This window comes from Struthio camelus, chromosome 2 (assembly GCF_040807025.1).
Source record: "Struthio camelus isolate bStrCam1 chromosome 2, bStrCam1.hap1, whole genome shotgun sequence".
In the NCBI taxonomy this organism is placed as follows: domain Eukaryota; kingdom Metazoa; phylum Chordata; class Aves; order Struthioniformes; family Struthionidae; genus Struthio; species Struthio camelus.
The window spans coordinates 145,212,623-145,240,063 of record NC_090943.1 but is presented as its reverse complement, the minus strand read 5'-3'; the positions used below and the strand labels follow the sequence as shown (position 1 = coordinate 145,240,063).

At 41.9% G+C, this 27,441-nt stretch overlaps 2 protein-coding genes across 2 annotated transcripts; one reads left to right on the top strand and one right to left on the bottom strand.

Annotated features, from left to right (window-relative positions):
- Window positions 1-3,106: 3,106 nt before the first annotated feature.
- CTHRC1 (collagen triple helix repeat containing 1) lies at window positions 3,107-9,687 on the top strand. The gene is made up of 4 exons (XM_068932871.1): window positions 3,107-3,433; window positions 6,453-6,674; window positions 7,595-7,811; window positions 9,216-9,687. Exons 1-4 carry the CDS (start codon window positions 3,113-3,115, stop codon window positions 9,356-9,358), a joined length of 903 nt encoding a protein of 300 aa, XP_068788972.1. The 5' UTR covers window positions 3,107-3,112; the 3' UTR covers window positions 9,359-9,687.
- SLC25A32 (solute carrier family 25 member 32) lies at window positions 9,668-27,425 on the bottom strand. Its single transcript, XM_068932870.1, has 7 exons — window positions 27,157-27,425; window positions 23,797-23,947; window positions 22,552-22,637; window positions 21,304-21,464; window positions 15,130-15,243; window positions 14,645-14,790; window positions 9,668-12,950 (listed from the first exon to the last, which is right to left on the bottom strand). The coding sequence occupies exons 1-7, from the start codon at window positions 27,320-27,322 to the stop codon at window positions 12,815-12,817; spliced, it is 960 nt and encodes a 319-aa protein (XP_068788971.1). The 5' UTR covers window positions 27,323-27,425; the 3' UTR covers window positions 9,668-12,814.
- Between the last annotated feature and the right edge of the window lie 16 nt (window positions 27,426-27,441).

Here is a 27,441-nt window from a genome sequence, read left to right as displayed (position 1 = left end):
GTAAGTAGTTGTTAAAATTTTTGTTCTACCAGATTTGGAGTATGCTGTGGTCTTTCAGTTCCAGGTTCTGCATTTTATTAAGGTAAAATGCTCTTAATTTTTCCTGTTCAAGTTGTCTGAGTTTGTGAAGATCCATGAATGAACACCAATTTATAATAATGAATACCACTTATTTACTGGGCCAAAAAAGGATATGGATTTCAAGGGCTAGGTTACGCCTCCAAGATGAGGAATATGGGGATTCAAAATCCTGCTCCAAAAAAACAGTATTCGTAAAATGGAAGAGCTTGCACAAGAAAGGCTGAAAGTCCTGGTGACCCAATGGCAAACACTTGAATTCAAACCTTTTATAGCCCAGGCAAATGCGAGCTCTGGTGTGCCTGAGCGCACTCTCTTCTCCAGCCTCATGTGGCTGGTCTCCAAGGTGGGGGAGGAGGAGCAGGAGACGGCTGGAGTCACAGCTGGGAAACTGCGCTCTCAGCGCTGGCCTGGAGTGAGGTCTGCAACTTGTGGTGGGGGTCTTGTGTGAGCCTCTCTCCCTGAGTTATGTAGCAGCAGAATGGCAGCGAGGAAGATTTTAGTGACATTTAAATGGTGGATATATGAACCTCACCATCTTTGCTGATATGGGTGTAATGCCACATTTAAAAGAAAAATTCTCTATCGTATAGCAGTACAGGTTTGATGAAGGAATCACGCGTTGACATATAAGGGCTCCAGCTCTGCAGATGGTCAAGCCAGATTATTGTAACAGCCCGTCTGGTACTGAAAATATTTTAAGGCAAATTAGATTGCTAGCTGTGATTCAGTTTGAGTATCTCACCCAACATTCAACAATGGTGACTGTCTTCAGAAGTATAAACAGCATCTAAATATGTGAGAAGCACACAAAGCAAAAGCCTTGCAGATGACAAGGGCTTGATCAGATTGAACCAGGCTAAGAAGGATGTTTATATTTCTGTTTTCCAGATGATAATTCACGTTGCAAGTCAAATGAGTGCTAGGGACTATGCAGTACCTTTACTGGAATTTGAAGCAGACGTTCCACCGTTATTTGCTAAGACCTTCTTTTACAGCTTTCTTAGTCTGCTTCCCCTGGAAGAATCAGCCATTCTGGACCTCAAGTGCCTCCTGTGTTCTAGAAGAATTCATATGCAGGATGGGGAGCGGAGCGAAAGGATCCCGTATTGCTTAAAAACTTCTAACCTAGATCTAAGAATGCTGTAATGGTGAGAGAACCCAAGGAAATGCACACAGACGTATATGTAAATTTTGCTATCTAAAATAAGAGTAACTGTATTAAGAAGGTCTTCAATGCTGCTGCACTGTGTACTTCAGCTATCACACATTTGAAGAAATCAATTCGGTAACAGAGAAGTTTGGTGATCTGGGAAAGGACGTACCTTAGCGATAGACACTGTCAACGCTGGGGATCCTTAGGCACTAGGATCACGATGCCTCACTTGTGCAAACAAGCATGTGACAGAGAAGTCAAAGATCCTCCTCCTAATACTATCATGAACTCTGACTAAAGGAAAGGTTTGTCAGCAGTGACATCCAATTGCATAATACATGTTCTGCGTGTGTGTGTTTGTGGATATTTACCAAGGCTGTCACAGAAGCAACTGCTGTACGTAGGAATTTACATCATCCCATAGCCTTCCCCAACTCATTCAGGGAATAATTTTTTGTAGCCATTTTATAAAGCAAGATGTGTGTATCACTGCAGTTCCCCACAAACCAAAAGTAGGAGTCCCTGCCTCAGAGAAACACTGTGGACAGCAATTCTTATTTTCAGGACACTACATAACACAGCTCATAGGGTCCAAATCTCACGTACTGCTTTACTGCATTTGGGCAATATGGAGGTGGGAAAGGAGAGGAAAGAGCAGTAGCTTAGAGTGCAGAGGTAATTACACAGTCAGAACACCATAAAGAAGTTTAACTTAAATAAAAATCTGGTTCTGCAGGTTCTAGAGTGAAAGGCTCAGTGTCTTGTTAACGTGCATTCCCTACATGAAAAATGCCTTAAATACACTTCAATACTTCTTTTTTTCCTGAAGTATCTCTTCCTTCTGGAAACTTTACCGCTACAAATCCCACTAAGATTGCAACATTCCTGAGTTATCTTTCAAGTATCTGTTACTTCCATTTAATACTCAAGGATATACAGCATTCTTTGGAGTGCTTTCATTTCTAGTATAATGCAAACATAAAGTATATTATTTTGAATGCAGGGAAAATGAGATGGTTTATGCTGGATTGCAGGGCATTTTATTGCGTTACTAAACGAACAGTGTTCAGTGCGGGTGAGGTATTTTACAAAAGCCTAATTTTTTGCTGCTGTTTAGAAGGATTTTGTGTCTTTACCTTGTACTCCGGTTAAATCGGTAATTTTTACCTAGCAGCTATGTTAACCTGGTTTCTATTGACGCTGCGTTAGGCTTCTGCAGTGGCATTATGCCGCCTTTGTGTGAGTTCCTGACAAAACACCTCCTTAACCAGAAAGGTAATATCGGTAAAGCTGACAAAACACCTCCTTCACCAGAAAGGTAACATCGGTAAAGCAAACTCCTCAGGGCGCCCAAGGGGGGCTGCTCGGTGCTCTGCGAGGAGCGAAACGGCTCCTGACCGCGGCTTGGGTTACGCGGCGGGTTTCCCCCGTGGCCGTGGGGCGACCGCGCCGCCCCGTCGCCAGGCCCCTCTTGAAGCAGCGTCTAAGCGTGCCCTCGCCTTACGTTTCTGGTAGTTTCTCCGCCGTTAACACCTCCTTCCCGCCCTCGTCCGCCGCTGAGGCGGCCGCCGCGGCCATGGCGCCGGCAGCTCCCCTCACGCGCCCAACGGTCGGCGCCGAGCGGCCGCGCTCCGCGAGGGCCTCACTCGAGGCCCCGAGATGGCGGCGCTGTCCTCGCCACCCCGCGAGCCGCGGAGCCCCGCAGCGCGCCCGCCCGCGGGGGGGGGGGGGAGGGGGGGCCGGGCCAAGCGGCAGCGGCCGCGCCTGCCCCCCCGCCCCGGCAAAACGCCGCGGAGCCCGGAGCGGAGCCTGGCGCGAGGGGGCGGGAGCCCCCCAGCCCCCGTGCCAATGGCGGGGGGGGGGGGGGGGAAGGGGGGGATGGCTCTGCCTGGAAGTTCCTGCTCGGTTACAGGATGGAAATTCCGGGCCTCCCCGGGGAGGGAGCTCGGGCTTCGCGCTGTGAAAGGCTCATTTATCGCCGCGCCGCCGCGGAGCGCGACGCACGGCCCCTCCGCGCCGCCCGCCGCCCCGCCAGCGCGGCCGCGCGTCGCCTCAGCCCGCGCCATGCGCTGCGCCCCGGGCGCCGCCGCCGCTCCGCTGCTCCTGCTGCTGCTGCTGTCGCTGTCCCCGGCGCCCGGCGGCGCGGAGAGCCCCAAGGGGAAGCAGAAGGCGCTGCGGCAGCGGGAGGTGGTGGACGTGGTGAGTGCGGCGGGCGGGAGGGGGCTGGGGGCCGGCTGGGGGGCAGGGGAGCGGCGGCTCGGCGCGGGGAAGATGGCGGGGGGCGCCGGGGCCGCCGAGGCGAGGCGAGGTGAGGTGGCCGCCGAGCGGCCGGCGGGGCGGGCGCGCCTCTGCTTTTTTATCGCAAGGACCGGACAAAAAATAAGCCAGCCCAGCCGTTGGGGCTGCCTGCGCCCTGCGACGTGTCGGCGGGCGGGGGAGCTGCGGCGGACCCGGCGCCCCGCTCGCCTCTCGGCATCGCTGGGGTTTTGCGTGCTGTTGCCCTGCTTCTGGGGGCCGTTTGATTTCGCTCTGGCGCTTTTTATTACAGCCTGTCCGGGATGAATCAGGAGAGTGCTGAGAAAGGGTCAGACGACCTTTTCACAGCAGCCGCTCCTGTTCAGAGGCTGGGTGTATCGCTTCGTGTTTTCTACATAGGATCAGAATCTCTGGAGTTTGTGGTTAAAGTCAACATAGTCTCCGCTCCCAGTCATGTCCGCATGGGAAAGCGAGGCCAAGTTAAAGCAGAGGCTTCGCTGCGGGAATAAAGGATGTACTGTGAGCTGCCATCCTTCCCCCTGCAAATCGCAAAGATGAAATCTTTCAGCCCTTATAACATAAATAGTAAATGCTGTTTATTTGCTAAAAGACTCGAGCAGTGAATCAATAATAAACTACGAGAAGAAATAAAAGCCCTACTCTTTAACAGCCATTAGATGCTATGCAAGCTGCGTCTTACGGCATGCCTACTAATTCCACTTTTACCTAGTCACGTTAATGCATTTCCTTTGGCACTTGGGTCTGCATAGTTCTGTTTGCGGTTCCATTGCAACTAGAAACCTGAATGCATTGGGACTATCCCATCTCGGGGATGCAGAAAGGACTAGGATTTTCCAGTGCTTGGAATGTAAAAAGCAGATGTGAGGCCATTTCCAAGAGCTGCTGGACTGCCACTCACCTCCTATAGAAAATCAGTGACATGGACATTTCTTCCATGACCTCCAGAGAGATCCCCAAAAGTGATGTGCTGAAGACACCCTTGCTGGCAAAGCTACTTCCCTTTCACACAGCTTTGGTGTCCTTTCACTTTTATTGTGGAAATTGAGTTGCATCAAGAATAAGGCCTCTGCACTCATGGAACAACTCAAGTTTTCTAGCCGAGCAGTACTTAAGGGCCCCTTATATCGGCCGTTTCTCTTGCATTGCTTTGTGCTTTTGGGTGTGGCAGACTGAGCAGCACAGCTCAGATAAATAGATGCAAGCTGATTCAGCCAAGTCCTGTTGTACAGTCTGGGTCAACTAACGCAAACTCAATACGGAGAAAGAGCAGACTGAAAAAAGACATGAGTGAGAGGGGTTCCTGGCTTCAGCAGCCATTTTCATTTTAAAAGATGCTTTACGCATTTCCAGCCTAGGAAAAGATGTAGAAATACTTGATTTGGCAAGTACTTGGCAGTACTTGATTTTGAATTTATTTGGAGTGGAGACCAAAGCCTAGGTAATTCTTTTGCTCGCATTAAATTTTTTGGTGTGCAACAGCTTAAGCTATGCTCTCTGGAAAAAAGATTTATAGTTTTAAACTCGCAGCGGTTGCAGCCGCCTCTTTTTTGACGAGCTCTGCCCCCTCGTGGTGGACGGCCAGGTCGGGTGGGGAACCAGGCAGCTGGAGCGTCCTTCTCAGGCGCTCGGATGCTGGGCTGCTCCTGTGAGCGAATGCCCTGAGAGTTTGCTGATTTCGGTATGCTTAATGCTTTTGTGTGAAGTGGCCAGGTGCAAAAAACAGAGCAAATCAGTATTACACATAGATCTAAATGGAAAAATATCATCAAAAACCAGGTAATCAGTGCTGTAAGAAACAGAGAAGTCTTTGCATGATTATCTGTTATGCGCTCCTCCAAGCAGTCTTCAGTTCACGTTCAGTTAACATTTTTAAAGGTGGCCGTCTTGATTAAAACAATCCACTGCTTCCTTACCATTTTCCAACTCTGGAGATCTGAGATGATGATTGGAGCAAGCAGTCGGTCACCAGACGGGAAAGAACATTTAATCTCAAAACTGTGGGGAGTGCGGTGACATCACCAGCATGTGCAGATTCCCACTGACACTATTTCTGTGCCTGCTCCCGCTGGCTTTGACACAAATTGGCTCCTCCCTGGTGTCCAGGGAGGAACGCTGCGCTGCACAAACTCAGTATCGAAGGACGGCGAAACCAGATCTTACAAAGACAAAGTGTGTTAACATATAGTTTGGGCAGGCAACATTTGACCTTTCATAACTACTTTAACGTTATGGAGGACAACAGTGTTCAGTTCTTCCATGCCCGTATCTCCATTGATATGGATGGGAATCCTGAGTACAGGTTTATTGCACTGCAGAGCTTCCCAAATCCGTATCGACATCAATGTGCTTTTAAAGTGCATTATTTAAAAGCCACTTTGGCACTGTGGAGTCTGCCTTGCATGAAATGATTACTGTAACAACGTGATTCTGCTCCAAAGAAAAGGTGATGGAAGAAAAAACTGTTAGCCTCTGCTCTGTATGAAATGCAAAAGTTTATCTACTTTAAACAAGAAAAAAGGACCAAATTATAGTAAAAGCTTTTACCAAGACAGTCATACAAGCAGTGGTGGGATAGGAAAAAGTAACTATTGAAATTTAACTTTTTTTGTTGTTGTTTTTGTATTGGAATGTTTTGAATCAGAAGACTGATTCAAACCACTGTGGTTTTAATCCTTGGACTAGGACAATTTCTGATCCTCTTTAGGAGTTAATGTTTATGCATTTTTTTCATAAAATAATTGAAATCATAATTTACAGTAAATTCTGCTTGCACTTTTAATTTATCTTTGAAATTATTTTATATTTTTTCCTACTTTTTCCTCTACTGGAACTGTGTTCTTGTTGATCCCGAAAGAGCCATTAGCTTGTGCCACAAGTTTTGGGGGTGGGGGGCTAGCCTCAGAGGTAATGGAGAGTCAGCAAAATCTGTCATATTTTCCAGTATAATGGAATGTGCTTACAAGGCCCCAGCGGGGTTCCTGGGCGCGACGGGAGCCCTGGAGTCAACGGGATCCCCGGGACACCTGGCATCCCGGGGCGCGACGGCCTCAAGGGGGAGAAGGGAGAGTGTATGCGAGAGAGCTTCGAGGAGTCCTGGACACCCAACTTCAAGCAGTGTTCATGGAGTGCATTGAATTATGGCATAGATCTTGGGAAAATAGCAGTAAGTAAGCTTTGCCAAAGATGCTGTATTTTACCAACTACAGCAGTACCACAGCAGTTTATAAATTTAACTCTGCGTACCGCATAGCACAAATAACACACATTTCCCATTGGAGCTTTTTTCAGCGTGCGAGGGTGAACTTCTCAGAGGTTTACCTCAGGTCCATCTCAAGTATGTGTAAAGAGCTTCCAACATGTGCCCAGTTGTTTATTTCTGTCACAGTGTTTCAAAAGAATGATGTAGCTGGTATAAGAGTACTTTTAGAAGACCACGCTCAGTTTTTCACATTTGAAACTATAGGGCTGGAAGTGACACTACCTAAAAAGTACCTCCATAAGTAGGGCAAGACTTTTACCACATTATAAAGGGCAGGAGAGACTTACATCTGTTAATTGTACTTGTCTTTATAACTTCTGCCTCAAAACGGACATTCAGAAAAACTCTGTTGTAAGGTATTACTGCAAACAGGATCAACATCATTCGGAATTAATGTCTTACCCAGTCTGACCAAGTAGTCCATCCTCTGCTGCAGTATAGAGCTTACTAACAGAATGGTGCAAGCCTAGCAAGAGAGTTAGAAATCCCAACCCAACAGGAGCAATGAAGCAGTGCAAGGAGTTGAGTGCAGCTTTCAGATAGCTCATGGCACTGTAAATAAACCCCGGAAGGTAACTAGGTTACCAACGTACCAGCAGCTATTTTCTAATTAAAATTAAGAATTTCAATAGTCCCCCTTCCCTGCAATCCTCTCTCTGATTTGCATCATACTGTATTTGCTAGGCACTACTTTTTTTTTTTTTGTGGGGGGGGGAAGCACGGAAAGAATAAAGACGATACATAGTCAAAACATTCTCAAAACCATTCTAGGAAATAGGTTCAAAATCAGAAACTGCTACCAAAACATTTTTGTCCCCTCTTAGGAATGTACATTTACAAAGATGCGCTCTAACAGTGCTCTTCGAGTTCTCTTCAGTGGATCACTTCGGCTAAAATGCAGAAATGCCTGTTGTCAGCGCTGGTATTTTACTTTTAACGGAGCAGAATGTGCTGGGCCACTTCCTATTGAAGCCATAATATATTTAGATCAAGGAAGTCCAGAACTGAATTCTACCATTAACATACATCGAACTTCTTCAGGTATGTATGCCAAGATCGCATGAATAGAAATACGTTACCAGCTGCTGGCAAATCCAGTTAACAAATGGGTAGAGCGCAAAGATTCTGCTGTAGAAAGTCAAAAGACTCAAGAGGCAGAAGGGTAGTCAGTTAATACTTGTTTTGTGTTAAAATGGACTATCAATAGTAACAGTACTGCAATTATTTATTAAATAGTTCTTTTTTACTATGATATTTTTCACGATACTTTACATCCTGCACTTTGGAAATGGAAGAGGTTTCTGTCTAGAAATTCTACTGATCTCTGATATAATAACGTGAACGTAGAGACATGCTATGCTGTATTAGCACGTGGTAAAATTGCATTACTGCCAAAAAATATTATCCTGAATTAAAATAATGCTATTTGCACAGTTATCTGGGCAGAATTAGACTAGACTTAGTCCTCCTGGAATTTCTACCATAATTTTCAGCTGAGATGCAAAAGTGAAATTACTTATTGGCTTAGCATAAAACAAAGTAGTGAAGTCATTCCAACATTAAAAAGTATGATACTCTTTAGGGGGTAAAGGGGGTAAATATACTTGCATGAAGTCTGCACTGCTTTACCTTTCTGATGGTTGCTCCTTATACTCTGAGAAGCATCTATAAAACCAAATGTGTTGCATTAACTTAACAGACTTAGGGCTATGAATACTCTTCACATTACATCCGTGGTTTCAGCTATACTTTGTTCTCAGAGCCCAACAGATTTCTGCCTAGAACAAAGCTAAAATATTGTGAAGCCAGCAGCGCAACTCTTTACAAAAGACCATTTTCCTTCCTGTAGTATTTTATGACAGTAATAAGTACAGCTTCTATAGCTATGATAGTTTTTTTTTTTTTTGCATCAAGGAACATGTCTGTTCTCATTAACCCATCTCCAACTAGTGGTGCCAGTGGAAAAGAAAGGTGATAGCAGCGGAGCATTACACAGAAACAGGGAAGTAGGACTGGAAGATTACAGGGTGGCAGGCACTTTTGCATGGCTAGGCTGTGGAAGCCAGGTCCAGCTGTTGCCCCCCCTCCCACCACCACCTGTATTGTTTCAGAAAAGATAACTGGATGGGATTGAAGCCATGTCCCAGCTACCAGTTTGTAAACTTAAGCATTTAGAGGAGATACACCTCCCATTTGGCCATCCTGAGGATTGCTGACTGCTTCAGGTAATGTAACAGAGGCCAAAAGGAAGCATGGACTCTGTTCCTGTTACCTCACTATTTTTTTCAGTCTTTTTTTTTTTTTATTTCTAAAAATGTTATTCAGATTTAACTAAATAGCACAAACCTGGAATGAACTGCTGCTCTTAAATGTTTGTATCCAGCTTCAGTTGTGAAATACATGATTGTGTCTGCTCAGGTTAACACAATTTTTGTCTTTAAACAGTGGAAGGTCTGTGTGAAGGGATCAATGCCGGGTTGGTGGATGTTGCCATCTGGGTTGGGACTTGCTCAGATTATCCAAGGGGAGATGCTTCTACTGGATGGAATTCAGTCTCCCGTATCATCATTGAAGAACTGCCAAAATAACTTTCCAAGCCCTTTTTTTTTTTTTTTTTTTATAACCTCTCCCTAACTTTTTTTTATTATTATGTACAATTTTCTTCAAAATTTATTTCTATAGATTTGGATGCAAGTAACTGGCTAAAAGGCACCAAACTCTTGCAGCTGCAGTGTTTTGCCTAACCTCTTTATGGCACACTGAAGAGGCTTTTATTAGAATAATTTTAGAATATAAATACTAGACACATATTAGTTTCCTTTTTTAATTCATTGTTTGGATTGTAATATGAACATGTATCACCATTTTTAAGAGTTGTAACTAACTTTTTTATATCAAATAAATAAGACCTTTTACAAAAAATTCAGGTTATTTTATTGGTCAGCAAACTGGTTACGGTATTTCCATAGTATTACAGTGGACAATGATGGCTTTAGAAGACTTCAGAGAAAGCTCACATCTTAGCCTAAACCTTCAAAACACATACCCAAAATCTACTCCTGTGAGCACGATTGCAGGATAGGATGCTCTGCTATTAAAAGTCTTAAGGGTCTGAACAAACTCCCGCTGACTTAACTGTGAGCAGACCATGATCAGTAAGCATTATATACCTCATTTTGAAAAAGTAAGTACAAACACTGTCGTTAAGTTTTCCTTCCCCTCTTTGCTTCTAGATGGACTGGATTTCAATATAAAAATCCGTTATGACTCTCCACTACAAGCACGCAAATACTACATAATTTTACCGTTATAAAACTTAATTTCCTTTCTCCACTAAAATAACTAATTCTCCTGAATTTAGCCTGTCAGATATACCCAATCACTTTGGTGTTAATTAAAAACTAGATATATTAAATAGTTTAGAAGATTATGGATATAAGGTTGAGAAGCCTTGGCCTTCAAGAAGTGTACTGGTAAACTGAAAGAATGATGTTACAGATACTTGACTGCAGTCGCAAGACTGGATAAAAAGCGGTAACATCGATCATGCTGCATCTCCTAACTAGCACAGTATTGGCAGCACCATTTTAAGTGTTCTGTTCCAAATACAAGTGATAGTACTCAATTTTTTTTTTTTTTTTAAAGTCATGCAAATTCTAAAGGGAAACAGAGTCATGTTTACATTACAAAACCAAATTTAATTAATGAAATAAAAAACAAGTAGAGAAAAAGCATGTATAACATGCAGAAGTATAAGCTCTTTCAATAAATTAAAAGGAAATAAATTACTTATTACAGATTTAATGTATTTCAACTAGTCATTACAAAACCACGGCTTTTTTTCTGAACAGGCTGTAAGATTGTCCCCAGGCTTTTTAAGCAGTATTAAAGGAACACACCTGAAGCTAGGAAAGCATTCAGGCTTTCCTCACTGCAAGCATGTGTGTGATACTGCTGTAATCCAGCAAATTATATAGCTGGTATTTGTCTCTGAAAAACCATCACTGTTTTCATTGGCCTGGACGATGGGTTTTAAGGTATCTGAACACAGACAAGTAACTGTGAGCTAAGCTATGGTATGAATTTACAGGATGTCAGTGAACATACAGTACTTGATTGTATACATGCTTGTAGCCTGTCTTTGCATTTATCCTAGAGCATGAGTAAGCTGTCCTGGGTATAGAACATAGTAATCCAGGGTAGTAAGTGCATAACTTCTGTTATTTTCTTAGATTTATTTGTATGTCTATAACTTCACAATATATTTTGCATCTTGGATGGTGGAGTTAACGCAAGTGTTCCATCAAATTCCTTCTACATACCAGAAGACACAGAAAACCAAGTGAAAACTGTCTTAAGGCACAAAAAGTTAGGATTAGTGATCTAAACAGTAATTTACATGGTAAGTAAATTTCTGTCAAATACACATGAAAGCTTTTATAGTAAAAAACAAGGTCAGCCATAATGGCCACATGCCCTCTCAGATGAGATATCATAGTATATTGTCAAATGCATCTGTATAGGACATGGGATCAGTGGAAAAGAAAGTGTGAATTATTAAAAAAGTTAAACATACAGAAACATATCACATGCCAATAGTATCAGCTGAAACAAGCAAGCAGATTGCTGAATGCAGATTCAAAATATTGAGCAGTTCTTGTAGTTTTCTAAGTTTTAACCTGAAAGTAAAAGCAGTTCTCTAACCTCTGTTTAAAAGCCTTATTTCTGGTTAAGGTTAGCCTTCTATTAATCAGCAAACTTTTCCAAATGATTATTTGGGAGTTTTGCTGGATAGCATTCTCCGCTCCTTACGAAACCGATTTCCCCCTGCTTGTTGATAACCTTTCCTAAGTTCTTTCCTCCTCAGTTAAGTGATACTTTTTAGAGGCTGGTTAACACCTTCATGCTAACAGTAGAAGGCAGATGTTCTAGCCAGTAGTGTATTTTCTTAACAAAGAACTAAAAAAAACCAAGATCGCCAGAAAGTACATATCCTTGACAGCAATTTTTGTCATGTAAGTAAACATCATTATTATTCAAATTTACTATGAGATATATGGTAATTTAGTTTACTACTAAGTTAGCAGCTGAAATATTTTGAAAGTCATTTCTTTAGATTAAATTTGAAGACTTTTTTTTTTTTTTTTAAAAAGTCCTGTGCACAGCATTTTTTAGACTACCTATTTTTTTCAAAGAATATTATTCAAAATAAGCAGGGTCATCTTTGTTTTTTAAAGTGCCTTGAAAACTGCAACATTATTTACACGATTACTAAAAAACCTAAATTTTCTTATGTAACCTACTTTTAAATATGCATTTACTTAATATTATTTGGTCAGACATATTAGTGAGGGAGACAATCTCTTGCTTAGAGGCAGAGAGAAGAGAGAGAGAAAAGTAAGTGGCCAGTGATGTGCTCAACACGGACTCTGGTCTGATGTTAAAACCAAGCAAGCCCAAAACCACACTGCAAATCTGTCTTGGTAGTAAACAAGAACGGGGTTTCATCAGTTTGGCCATTATTCAAAAAACAAGAAAGGACAGCTGACTGTTTACAAAACAATTTGAGTTTCCAAACTGCATACCGCTGAGGCAGCACTTGTGCTGGATGAGCAATCAATTTGGAGCACTCCAATAGCCTAAATCTGACAAATTACACAGAGGTGGATTCAGAAGACTCCAGACGTTTCTGTAAACAGCTACATACATGCTTCATAAGACTCAGATAAAGACACCGTATTTAAAGTTTTAACAGATTGCAGAGTTGCCTTTATATCAGTTTTCACTTCATCCAGTCACAGTGCTATTTCACAGTTGCACAGACATTGTTTCAAGTAGACACTGCTGATTCAGAGAGGACAGAGGAATGGAGCAGCCCAGGTACGTTCAGCAACAAATGTAAGCAGGTTTTCACCATCTGTAGGTTCTCCCCTCAAAATACTAAATCAATTCACAATGTCAAAGTAGACTGCTGCCTAAATCTTTCACAGATCATAAATGTAAAAAATAAAGGATAAATTCCTTCTGAACAAAAGCTTGTACCTTTAATTATTCTCTTTTCTAAAACTAAGTAAAAAACTAGATACATTTTCATACACTACGAAGGTAATACAGCAGGCAGGCGTCACTCTGATCACATTGGGAATAATTCCTTTGTAAAATCCATGAATTCCTTCTCTCCTTTAAAGACACAGAAAAGCATTTGCTTTTAATGTACTTTAATAGAAATGAGATATAAAACAAGGTATGGTATTTCTCTCACTAAGAGAGGCACTTCAGGTGAAGAGTAACGATTTCAGAACAATTTTATAAAAAATGTTTAAAAAGACATCCTACATCAATTCTTGGGTCACCATTTTCTCTTCGAAACAAACAACAGGATACCTACCGTACATGAGTAGTTTAGCCTAGACGTTGGGGTTTTTTTGGTATTTTCTAAATTGGAGGCAATTTAGTATCTTTCTTCGTGCAACAAGAAGTGGTTAAAATAACTTACATTTCTGCAGCCTGTTCCAAAAAGCATTACATATTTAATCTCATGGAAGTCAACAGGGCTGAAATGCTTTGCGATTCTGGGCTGTGTAACAGCAAGTGAGCTGAGGGTCAACACCACTAAGATAAGTCAGCTGCAGAAGTTTGCATTCATTTTTAGAGGAGCAGAGCACTCCTACAGACTTCCAATCCCCCTGGCTACTAAGAAAGACTCCAACTCCTTCCAATTTGAATCACAATGTTCATGTTAGTTAGGGCTTCTTAACACTTAAAAAGTTTCAAAGACTTCTGTTTTCAGCTCCCTGTTTCCCAGCTTCATAGGGGTCTAGGACACCTGGAGTGATGACTATGGTCAAGGCAGGTTTTGGAAAGTGCTTAGGTGTGGTTTATGCTACCCTCCTCAGTGTTCTAGGTTGCATTTATTTGTTTCATATGAGTACAGTACTGGGCCCAGACTGGTTGAATCACGCTGTACCAGAACTAATGAGCCTTCCTGCAAACCACATCACTAAAGTGCACAGTGCTGAGACATCAAAGCTATTTTTTTACTAAAAGCTGGCTTCGGCCAAAATGTTTGTACCGCCCCGCCTCTGAGCCAGAGTTGGCCCTTGGACAACATAGCCTCATTCATGGGGCACCGCTTACTATCCCAGGAAGTAGGTGACTCCATTTGTGTTTCTCTTGGATTAAGTTGCAATCCACAAACATTGTTCAGGGCAAGATGAATATCGGTTGTGTATTGCAAGGGTGGCCAACCTTAGTAACTAGAGTGCTGTGTTAAAACCGTCACACGCCTTGTGAAGCTGCGGGAAGATGGTGTGGGAGAAGATACACACAACTGTGAGAAAATAATTCTCTATATGTCCTACAGGAAGCTGAGACTAGACTAGAAATGCATCTTGGCCCCATGGTAACCTGGGGACATTGGTATGAACAGCTCTGTCTAGCTCACTTCCTCCTGCCAGGAATTTGAATCAACCGCAACTCCCAAAAGCACAACCCTCCCATGGTATGTGTCAATCTAAAGCATGTAAGCATGAAATTTCCCTGTTTAAGAACCCCCAAATGGCTAACTCAATATTATTTTTTAACCTTGCTAATCTGTAAGAGAAATTCATTGGGAAAGGGAGGAAGGAGGCAGAATAAACAACAGAAGTCTGCAGGCAAGGACTGACCCTCACCTATCTCCTGCTTTGTCCTTTTATTTCAGTTTTTAGTGGCATCCTGCACAATATGACTTTGTGCAGCTACCATTTTGTTTGCTCTGAGCTGCACTGGTTCTGCAAGTCAGCAGCAGAGAGAAGCCAATAAACATGGTTCTGATGCTGTAAAACGGTGTCATCTTCCCAGATGTTTTTCAGATTTTAATTCTGCGTGCCTACCTCCATGTCCTGCGGATCACATCAAACACGCCAGAGTATGTATTATGCTGATCTTGAAGACGAGCTCGTACAACCTGATAGGGATATGTTGCTGACACAGCAAATATTTTGGATACGGCTGCCATTGTTATGTATTCCACAGTGTTCTAAAAGCAATAAAAATTACAAAGCTTGCTATAATATAAACTAGCCAATTTCACAGAATCTTATTTGGTTTTTGTAATCTGAGCTAAACAATACTCTAGATTTCTTCCCCTTTAAAGCACACACATTTCAAAAAATGGCAATGTTTTACCCAAAACCAGGACCAGCCAGTTGCTGACTTCTTGTGCCAAAAATGTGAGAAGTTGAACATGTTCTTCTTTCATTCACTCCAATTAACCTATCAGTACTTTGTAAGCTTGGTCGTTCTGTGATCTAAACAAATCTAATAAATTTTCACTTGCCCATAGGCCACAGTATGCTTACGTTCCCAGTAATCTTACCAGTTTCGTATCTGATAGTCTGTTCCTATACTTGTTGTATCTCAGTTTCAAGTCCTCATATGCCATGAACTGAAGTGCTCCATGTGAAGTTCCAAACAGACCAGGCACAAATCCCTTAAAAAGAAGGAATAAAACAAGGTTAAACAGCAATCCACAAAAAGCTGTACAACTTGCTAAAGCTCAGTTTACACACACACACACACACACACACACACACACACACACACACACACACGCACGCACATCCACCTTTCCTTTACAAATTGTGAATGCAACAATCGTTACTGTGCAGAACGACTCAAAGCTCATGCGGGTTGGTTTTCTTATGGTAAGCATCACACAAAAGTGTATTAAACGTTACTCAATTCCACAGGACTTACAGACTAAGACACCTAATGAGTAAGCAAGATAAAATAAATGGCCTAGGGACTCCACCTAACAAAGCACAAGAATAGGTCTTAAACAGCTGGTGGCATGATCAGGACAGTAAGAATACATTCAAGTTACGTTCTTGTAAATGTGCTGCAGAGTGCCTGCCCCTTCCATGGGCTGGGCTCAAGCCCGTTTATTTCCCACCTGAGACTCTGACAGAAGCCAGTGTATCGGGTGAAGGCGGCCATCAGGATTAGAGGTACAGAAACCTCTTGTGAGCAAGTCCTGGCGATATACGTGTCTGTGTGCGTGTACACATCTACACACACGCACACATTTGTACAGTGGAAAGCTGAAGGGCACAGATGCAAGGCTTATCTCCTGTAAGGACTTTGTATGTATGTATGATTTACTTTAAATAAATAAATCTAAGACTTGGATCAGTTTGGGAGCGTTCCTCGCCCTGCTCAAAGCATGTCCCAGGGCAGCCTAGCAGAGGTGACTTTAGTTGCAAGAACAAAGCTGTAACCAAGCAATCTGGGAAATGTTCCCCATTGGTAAGAGGCAATATAGGAACATGTAAAGAAACCTTTTCTTTCAAAAAAAGTTGAAGTGAAGGGGGGAAACAAGTATTCTCTGAATTCTCTCTACAAAAAAGAAAGGGCAGGAGTTGCTGAAAATTAACAGCTGCATGGGTTCTGACAAGCACCAGTTCTCTTTTTGGAGAATCTATCACTTACTCTGGACAAGTACAACTAAATGGGGAATAAATCATCTTGGCTGAAAGTGACTTAGAGCAGCCAAAAGCTTGCTGAAAACTGTTGCAGAGGGACAACTAGGAAGCAATAAGTGATCAAAAGGTGGGTAAAAGGACTAGAAGAACCCACATTTCTCAGAAATCACTGGCATTGAACAGTTCCATCAGTTTTCACATGGTGAACTTTTTTTAATCCTCTGTCCTACCTGAATGGATCATAAAACAGATGTGCCCAGACATACAATTCTGTATCAGGCTAAATCAGAAGCCCGGAATGTTAAATACATACAGATCAATATACTACTAAGAGCCTGGAAATGAAGAAAAGGCAACCTGGCAGGGAACCATTTGCATTTCTAGTGTATAACAGGACAAAAAGGTAAATTACTTCATAAACTCCTAACTTGCAGAAAGAAATAAAACAAGAGGGATGAAAATCGCACAAAGCTTCTAGCACGTCAGAGATTAGCTTTCTGAAGGCTATAGACTTCTTAAATGCAAGGTGTTACACTCATTGAGGAAGGGTTTTCTAGGACTTCTCTTGGATAAATGAGGATGAATTTGTTATCACAGTAGAAAATAATGGTTATGAACTGATCAGTGATCACAAACTGATGAAATGCATTCGGGGGTAGCTAGCATCCCAGTTTGCAATCAACAACCTAGAAGCAGCAGCTTCTCCAAATACGGACAAATGGAATTAAAAAAAATTGTCTGCATTTTGTCAACTGTGAGCATAATGTTAGGATTTTGTAAAGTCTGAAGCCAAAGGGCCATAGTAGAGGGAAAGGACAATTTTGTTTTTCAGCGAATCCTGGTTCAAAAAGAAAATTAAACCAACAATAAATGTAAAAAATAGAAATGAATGAAGGGAAAATAAAAAAGTCGTCAAAGCTCAGGGTCAAGAGGAACCACGAACAGTAAGAAATTTAAATATACTGATCGCAGTGAAAATCTTCACAAATGCATGCCCATGATTACACAGTACAAGTGTTAAAGATGCAGGAAATAATTGCTCTTTACTTGGAAAGAATTAGGATGAGGTACTGATATCACAGGAGAATGATGTCATATTTTTCCCACTAACAAGAGAGGAATGTTCAACACCACTCAGGAGTGCTAAACACTTAAAATTTAAGCCAGCAGATTTGGATAACTTGCACCCAAGACTCCTAAAGAATCTACTGATAAGATTTACTAACTGAATACCAGCACATTATGTTGGTGAAAACTTGCAGACGGAAGGTTTCTAATGGTTGGCCGGTGTTAAAAGGGGCAAAAACGGCTGAGAGTTGCCTGGGTTGTCATCAGCCCTAAGAAAATTAGAAGCTGATCCAGGCTTCTACTACTCAAGCAAAAAGGAGGAATTGAGTCAATGTGTTCTTAAAGAAAAACATTTCAAAACAAAACTGATTTCTTTTCAGTATTGAAACTATCTGGCTGAGGAGGAGTCTTTGAAAGACATTCCCACTCAATTTTCTTATTCTTACAAGTTTACACAAAAATCTTTCTTGCCACAAAGACAGATTAAATTAGATATTCTTCATCTTCCATAAGACCCTAAAGTGAAGATCAATTTTAAAATCATTTCACTTTACGTACTTCCTGCTTTTTTTTTATTTTACTACTCTCAACATATCTTTAGAACATTTATGAGGACATGAGGACTTAACAGCATCAATTTTTGCTCAAAGAAGTCCTGTTTGATCTTCTTTTGGAGGGTTAGAACCTTATTTTTTTGAGTTTCTATACAATGCAGAATCCTCAAACAACGGACAGATTTAAATATATAATTAGAGACAAATGCTATAGTGTACAATTCTTAACAATAGACACTGGAAGAAAAATGTATTTTAAAGTTGGCTTAAAGCAGCTACAAGTGCAGATGATCCCAGGCAAGGGAAACACTGTCCAGTTGGTTAAAATTCCATAGGTTGCCAGTGTAATGAAAAGGAACCGAGACAAACACATACAGAGGAAAATCTGTGCAGGAGTGACAGGATTCACTATCTGCTCCTCAAGTTTCTCAGTAAAGTAGGCAACTAGGTTCCTTTGGTGATGAGGTATGCAAACCGCTATCTAAAGTGTTTAAGAGAGCTCATGCAGAGCAGCCTCTGCTACATACTCTGAAAGAATATAGAAAAAATTCCTTTTGTAATCTGTGTAGCATCGTCTCCATTTGGGTTGTTAGGGTGCCAAAGTCCAGTGGTAACTTACTCTGACATCTCGTACAGAAAGACGTTGGAAAGGTACCATTACATCTCCCTGTGAGCCTTAATTCCTCCAAGGTGAAGTCTGACACCTTCCCTTACGTGAGAGAAAGAAACTGAGGCTCCCTTCTCTTTTTCTCTGTAGAACCTGGGTCTAAATTTAAACTCAGGATGGTCAAATCTCAGAGTATTTTGCTACAGGCAAATATGAAGAGGTATAGAAGCCACTTAGGTTACAAACTTCACATTCGCTAAAAGAAAAAAAAAAGCATATAAAAAACATAGCAAAACATAAGAGTGCTAAGTTCAACATTCATGGACTAGAAAAAAACTTTATTCTCAAAATATACAACCTTGCCTTCCAAAGGTGGAACTATTATACCTAAGTGTCCAATATATCTATCTTCATCTGGTAACGAAGATGTATCACTACTGGGATTTCTTTTGTTTTTAGCATACGGCATTACTATTCTCAGCCTTGACACTTCTTTCCTTTAATCTCCTTAAATTTTCTGCACTTATTTATGTTACAGCTGTCTACTAAGCATCGCTCCAATTGTTGCCTCCACATCACCACTGAAGCAAAATAACGCTAAAGATACAAATACAGATGCACAGAGGCCAAAAAGAATATTAGTTACCTTCTTGAGGTTTTAGTAATCAACCACTCTATAGAAGACAGCTAATCATTTCCCAAGAGCTCCGAGACACTTTTTCCTGAAGTTCCAACTCCTACAGTCTTATGATTATTTCATAATGTTTGCGCTATCCTACCTTACACTTAAATCAAGAGAAACATCCAAGATTCTTAATACAGTGGTGACAGCATGACATTCAACTTCATAAGGCAAAATAATTTGGAGAGCTCAGCTCTCCAACAGGTCTGACTAATAGGCTTATTCAAACTACATAACCCCAAGCTGATTGCTGGCAGCTTGGAGTGCACCAGAGGAGGGGCTCTTCCCCTGATCCTGAGGGATGGAGGCCAAAGGAAGAAGCCTATGGATGGGGGGTGGGAAAGATAACTAAATAGATGATTACTGGGATGAATTAGTGAAAGACAAGTTAAAGACTGACAGAACTCAACAGATCTAATAGATACAGCTTTAATCCCTGCTAGAAAGACTGAAGCATTCTGGTATCACCAGGGCTGTGTCCCAAAAACCTAAACGGAATTGCTCAGAACAGTAAAGGCATCTCATGCAACAGAGTGCAAGATATGTTTCTGCTCTTAAAGGAATGAAATAGCTTGGAGAGAAATCTCAGTTTTGGAAGGCTAATCTCAAATAAACAAGAAAGGTACTACTTCCAGATTTTATTTCCAGCCTGCAGTGGTATTCTCCCAGGTTTCCTTATTTGCTCTAAGAACTCTATCTGAAACTAAGATTACAAGGAAAAAGATGACATTCATGTGCGCTAAAAGTCTTGCAACTCACGATAATTATCAAAACTGCAGCCCTCAAAGTTCAAACACAGCAAGGAGAAAAAAAAAAATTAACCCCCCAAAAAAGAACAAAGCAACACAGCATGGAGGAAGGTTACAGTGGGGACAAGTCAAAGAGGTACCTGCAGAGGTGCTTTCTTCCCTAGTTTAGAAAAGACTGGGGGGATCCTCATGTCAGATGAAAGTTGTGTGATAGTTATTTAGGTCCCTCAGGGCATATCTAGGCAATCTTCCTTTCAGGACTGCTACTTCAGCAAGTAATTTGCTCTTTCTAAGGAATTACCTGGTGTAGCTCCCCCCACTTGCAGACTAATGCTACAAAGAAGTGTCTGGTGCCAAAGCCAACACATACTAAACGCATGAAAAATCTGAAAAGTAACTTAACAGAAAAGCATCTTAACTCCTAACAGAAGCAAGAAATTAGAACTTATCTACATGGAACAGAGCAGACATCCAGGCAGGCAAGTCAGAAATCCTGACAATTTCAGTTTAGGAATAAGTAAAGTATCTTGTTCCTAGTGCCAGAAGTTGCCATTCATTGACATGTGGCATACTAGTGTCTCAGCTTAGAAAGGATTATATTCTTCTCAGCGAAAAAAATCAGTTCATGTTCAGTAATCAGGACAATTCCTGACAGACAGTGTTCCCGCTCTATAGCATTACTTGCAGGAAAAGAGCCGAACTGAACTAAAACAGATTTCTTCACACCTTCCAGGTACTGATGACTATATCTCGATGTCATGGCCTGAAGGAAGGGGGAGGCACAAAGTAGGTCAACTCCAGTTGCCATCTGTTTCCCTAAATTAAGGGGAGTTAAAACAAAACAAAACACACATATGCAGACCACATTTAGAAGTCTGCAAAGTTTATGGATCTACAGATGACAGAGTACAGACCTGAATAACTACAGGGCAAATGAACAGTTGTGAAACCATCCATTATGGAAGAAAAAATTAACAGCTACCTTAGTCATATATTTATGTTCCACAAGACGTCCCAAAGACAGATATGGGATGAAATGGAAGAAAGGACTAGTAGCAAGACAGATTACACTCTTGCTGCCATCCTCATCCAAATCCTAATTATAGGAAGACCACAAAAACATTAAAAAGCAGATTGCAGCTTACTCTCATTTCAGCATTATCTCCCAATAGAAAATTGTTCAGCCATAAAGCTTGCATTCTATTTTTGGCGATTTTCTACATTTCAACGTTCCAATTGCTTTTCTTATGATTCAGCCTTTTTGCTGCAGTTATTTAGTAGGGAAGACGACTCACAGGAAAAAAATAAGTGAGCTTATACAAACAAGCAACTTGCAGTTTTTTGTAGACAAGTCTCAGCAGTACAGAGTGGCGACAACCAATTCTGGAATTTTTCTTAAATTGTATTACCTTATACAAGCCACGTACGCCCTCTTTCTTGTATATCTTCTTAAGAGCATCAAGCATTCCTTTGTACTGCCGCTTTGATGGATCAACACCAGCGTTATACTGTAACACAAGTCGAGTCTTCGTTACCCATATTGGGTTTGTAATACAGAGGGTCATGGCTCCTGAGAACAGAGGGAAATTAGACTGATTTTTAGGCCAGCTCCAAAGCTCGTCCCAGCTTGCTCAGTTCAATGCGCCATGGACTTCTACAATGACAAAACTACTCATCGTAAAAGAGTACTCGTATTACTTAAAACAGATAAACTTTAGGCACATCATTGCTCTCTCTCTCTCTCTCTCTCTCTCTGCCTTCAAAGTTCACAACAAAATCCAACCTACTAGTTGGACTAGCAGAGTCCATCCCCTCGTTTGCATCACCTTTCCACAATGAGCAATGTAATCTGTACTAGACAGGAAACTAAGTAACCTCATAATGTGCTCCGATTATCTCAATTAGTATTCACATACATAATTTTTCCAAACTTAATGGACACGTTGGTTACGAGAAATGTGCTTAATCATATTGCCAGGATAACTCAAGCGATCTGCTGCAGCTTTATAAATTATTAAAAACGCAATAGTAGAACCATCCATTGCTATTTTTCACGTCCAACAACGTGCCTTATTTTCAACAGGAAAAAGCTAGAGCGTCCTAATAAAAAGTCTTCTCCATTGCCTCGATTAGTAAGTATGACACAGACGCATATACAAGAACACGTATTAGAAACAAAGTAGTAGAAGTCATGGTGATAGAAAACGTATTTATATTTTGGATGTACAGTTTCTAAGAAAACTTGGAGCTTAAATTTAAAGATTCGTGAAGACCAATGACCAGGTCAGTTATTCTACTAAGTTCAACAGGCCTTCTCTTTTCCAAGTCTAAGTGCTTAACACTTAATGGGTTGGCAAGCTGATAATAACAGTTATATAGCTTATGCTTTGGGACTCAAAGTAGTACTAAATATAGAACACTTACACAAAATAAAAAACAAGGTCAGAAAACATTTGAACAACTACTAATTCTGAATGAAACTAAAGACCACAAACATTCACCCTAAACATCATTAATTTATTTATAGACAATATATAATTCCATTTGGACTGAAACACTTACACTTGTCACCTGTAAGAAAAAGTAGCACTGACAAAGGCAAAGCAGCATATGGACAAGCTAGAAACAAACATTAATCTTCTTTGCATTTAACTCACCAGCCTCCGCAGCTGACACGAGGTGTTCAGTTGCACTTAGACTTTCCAGCTTCCCCTCCTTTTTGTAAGCTTTGATAGCATTATAACTGGAAAATATAACATGTATTTTGGTAAAGGTAAAGAGAAACATACATCGCTAAGAAACAACCCCCACATAAAATTCACTTAAGATCAGGGAAAACATTAGGCGTCACTCAACTTCCAAAACAGATGTATAAGCAAAGTATCTTTGTTTACTTGATTAATTAATTGCTGAATAGTTAATTCTTTCAAGTGAACTGCAGTAATACAAATTTAAATTGATAAGTATTACTCTCAGTAACAGTGTGAAACAGTTACATCTTGTTTACAGTTACATCAGTTTACATCTTGAAACAGTTATCGGATCTCAAGAATTAACTTCAGAGAAACTGATTAGGTAGTCCTCCTTTTATTAAAAGGAAACAGTGACAGGCATCTATTTTGTAGCTCAGAAATACAGGGAGCTCTCTCTCTCGACCCAGTTTCCAGTCCTGCCACCTGCTTTGTGGATTGAGAAGCAGTCAATAGGAGTTCAACAACGATCTAATAGCAAAGAACTTTGTTTGAGGAACAAAGCCTAGCAAGAACAGAATCTAGACAACTGATGAGTGAGCTTTGCACAGGCACACCAAATAACCATTCTCTAAAATGTTTCAGCTAATTGGGGCCAGCAGGAAACCAGATCACAGTTACATAGCTAATAAAGTAGAAACGATCGAATATTAAAAAATTAAACAAAAACAAAAAACAGGCTTTATGAGCAAAGCACGTCCGTTCATAAAATAGGAAGAACTCACTGGCACTAAAATTATAGAAAATCAGTTAAACGTTTAGCTTCAGTAGACAACTTTTTATTCTTTAATTTTTTATAATCTTTCATAGTTTAGGTTCTTATTTTTCGTACAATTTTTCTTTTCCCACAGTTTTTCACCACTTTTAGAAGCTTCTTCAAGAACGATGTCGCAATCTCCCAAATTACTTAGTATTTTTGAAGCACCATAGGCATGCACTGTGCCTGACAAAGTAACAAGTTTCTGCCTCAAATGGCTTACGTTGTAAAACAGTGGACCATACTAAAGGGCAGCAGACTTGGACTTTCCAGAAGAATCACAAGTTTATAAGTCACTTAGCGTATTTTCATACCCCGCTTCCCCCAGAAGAAGAGGCAGCCTATATCTGAGGATTAATTACATAGGAAATGAAACATTTCACAGTTCTACTTACAAGAAAAAGTAAAGTCCCCAGGAAGCCCCAGCTCCCCACATGTTTGGAGTTACCCCTTGATACAAGCCTCGCAGTCCTTCATGCTTCCAGATAGTGGTCATACAGTGGAGAATCCCATGGTATTTTGGCCTCAGCTCCAATCCATCACTTACTATGTAACAGAGAGATTATATCGAAAAAGGTTTGAGGAAGTACGAAGTTCAGCTGTCTAAGAGCCACCATGTAAGTACGTGGCCTCCAAACAAAGCTGCAGTGAATGTGGAAACCTAACCGATTAGCTATATTTTAAAGGTATGCACGAGTTGAGGTTTAGAGCTTCAAGAGGAGCCTACGGTTAAAGAACTTAAAAAAAAAAAACAAAAAAACCAAAACCCCCAGAACTCAGCTCTGCAAGAGAAAGCCCCTATAAATCTGACAAAATTAATACATATTTTTGGTGAACAGTAGCTTTGACCTAAAGTTTTCTGCCTTTTCTTTTTAACACTCCAGCAACTTCATGTTGTATTTTGAGTGATACTTGTGGGGTCTTCAGCAACACACTTCCATAAGGAGTTTGACTAAGCACTAAATAGCAACTCTTAAATTAAATCTTCTTCTTTTAAACGTTCTAGGAATATCCTTAACAAGCCATGTCTTAGTGACTCAAAGTGTTTTTACCAGAACACTCAAAGGTTATTCCACCATAAATTCTTGTTTCTCCTTCTATACTCACTGAATGGACGTGTAGGAAAACACACTTTTTAAACATGCACACTTCTGCTCAATAACTGAGCAGCTCTTTGTCAAAACATTCAGAAAACGTGACTGTTAACAAGACGAAACGTGTCAGTTTTGTTAGAGATGTTTTATTTAGAACACAGGTGCTGCTCATGCAGCTTAAAACATTAACTACTATTGCTCCTACAGCAAGACGGTAATATGGTTACCTACAGCATGTGCAGTACAGCGCATGGCGAGAAGACAAGAGGCAACAGACACGCATTAGAACACAAGAAATTGTGACTAGACCTAACGAATAACTTTTTGCTCCAGGAACGTCATCAAATATTGGAGCTGGTCACCCTTGGAGGCATCTCTGGAGCAACTTAAAACTCAGCTGGACAAGAACCTGAGCAATGTGATCTAAGTAGACCTGCTATGAGCGGGGGTTGAACTCCACAGCTCCCCTCCAAACTGAAATATTCTACTACACTAATAACTGATCAGGAGCTTTCATTACTAGTATAGGCATAAGGCTAGACTGCAATTTTACTGAGAATGTCAAAGTTTTATACTCAGTAAAGCTCTTGTGTCCTCATCAAGATCAGTTCTGGCAGGCAAAAATTTCAGATATTTCTGTTTAATACTCTATTCATTATTCATTCTCCGTTGAACTTTGTGTACAATACTGCGTCGTGACAGACTCCAGCACTAAAGACAAAATGCTTTTTCTGGGCATATTTTAACAAAGCACCAACATCTTGCTAACCACTCAAAACTAGAACACCAACTGAACTCCTTTCTCATTCTTCCTGAGTTAGCACCATCGGTCCTTTCCCACATTTTTACCACCCTGCTATTAAATCTGGTTTAGAAAGACACCAAAAAAGGGGGAAATCAAAGATTTCAATGTAACTCTGTCTGGTATGATGCTGCTGAGAATCTCCGTGGTGTTCATTTCTGATCTCAGCCGTTACTTCCTGGTCGAAGACAAAGCATGGGAAATGTTATTTTCAACCCAAACAAGCACATGAAATTATCCCTGTCATTCCCCCTATACAGTCTGACCAAAAAGCTATCTGAAGATAAGGCAGAATAAGTTTAATATTGGAATATTAGTAAATAACTTAGGGATAGTACAAAAACTATCCCTGGGATAGCCACCAGGAACGGAAAGGACCGTTAACCACAACTTACATGGGGCTGGGAAGAAGTGCCTAAATGACATTTAAACTCAAAAGATACCAGCATGTTACTCCCTTCCATGACAAAAGATACATTTGCCGGGTATTAAAAAACAACACACAAGCTATTCTGTTAAAAGACAGAGTTCAGATCTCAGTGATTCAGAAGAGACTTTGGTAGAAAACCTACGAGCCTTGGACGAGTCCAACCAAAACTTGATTAGAATCAAGAACTAAAGTGAAACAATCATATGGAATCAGAATAATTTAGGTTGGAAGAGACCTCCAGACGTCATCTAATACAACCCTCTGCTCAAAACAGGCCTATTTAGATAGGTTGCTTGGGGACATGTCCAGTCAACTGTTGAGTATCTCCAACTTCTTCCAGCATGTGATCACCCTCACGGTAAAAATGTTGTTTTCCTAATATCTAATTGGAATTTCCCCTGTTACAACTTGTGTCTGTTGCCTCTTGTCCTATTGCTGAGCACTGCCAAGAAAAATCCAACTTCTCAGTAGCCTCCCTCTGATCAGGTACAGCAAAATGTCTGCACTTAGCTGTCTCCTTCTAAAGCGTGAACTGAACCAGTTCTCTCAGCCTCTCCTTGTACGTCATATGTTACAGCTCCCTGACCAGCTTGGCGGCCTCTTCTGGGCCAAGTCCAGTATGTCAATGTCTTTCTTGTACTGGGGAACCCAAGATTGGACCTAGTACTTCAGATGTGGTCTCACAAGTGCCAAAGAGAGAAGGATCACTTCTGCTAGTTATACTCTTAATAGACCAGAGTGTGCCCTCAAGACACACAAGAAAGTGTTTAAATCCCTGTTTTGGATTGATCTGATCACATAACGGAGCCTACAAGTAACAGCACATTTTGTAGTCTCTGGGAACAACACAAAAACCTACCTCGAGAAAGGAGAGGAGGGAACCATCTCTTTTGGCCTACTGCCCGATTATTCTCAGCTGCACGGCTACTCTGCGAAAGCCTGTCATTATGCAACTACGCATAGACTTTGACCGACAAAAATTTGCAGCCACCGAAATCTTATCTGGCTGTACTCCCCTTTTCCTACCTCTCCAAAGAGAGTTTGTGGGTCACTGGCTCAGAAACATCAAGTGCAACGGGATTAGTAAATCTTAAGCACAACGTACGGTTTGCATTTGCAGCCGACAGCATTAAGGGCTAGCTCTGAGAAGAGCTCAGGCTTTTGCATGACGGCACACTCCACCTCCCCCAGCAGACGCCTTGGCCCCACACAGGCACGCTGCGACCTCGGCCTGCAGATCGGAGGCCTAAGAGCCGCAGCAGCTCCCGGCCGCGGGCACCGCGGCCTTCCAGAGCCTCCCGGCCGCGGGCGCCCCCGCTCGGCCGCGCAAGGCCCCGGCCCGCCTCACCGGGGCGGACGGCGGCGCAGCCTCCCAGAGGGAAACTGGGGGCGGGGGGCGGGGGGCGGGGAAGGGGCGGCCCGGCCTCACCTGCGAAGCGGATCTTAACCAGGTCTAGCGGGTGCAGCACCAGGGTGGAGATGACGCCGCCGCTCAGCCCCGCCGCCAGGTTCTCCAGCCGCACGTGGCGGAAGAGGGAGCGCACGGGCGGCGCGGCCGGCGCCCCCACGGCGCACGCGGGGCCCTGCGCGCCCATCGCCCACGGCTGACGGCGCGCGCGGCGCCCAACGGCTGCAGTGCGCGGGCAGGGGGCGAGGCGCCCCCTCCCCCGCCGCGGACCGAGGGCCGGACCTGCTCCGCCCGCGCGCGTCTCGC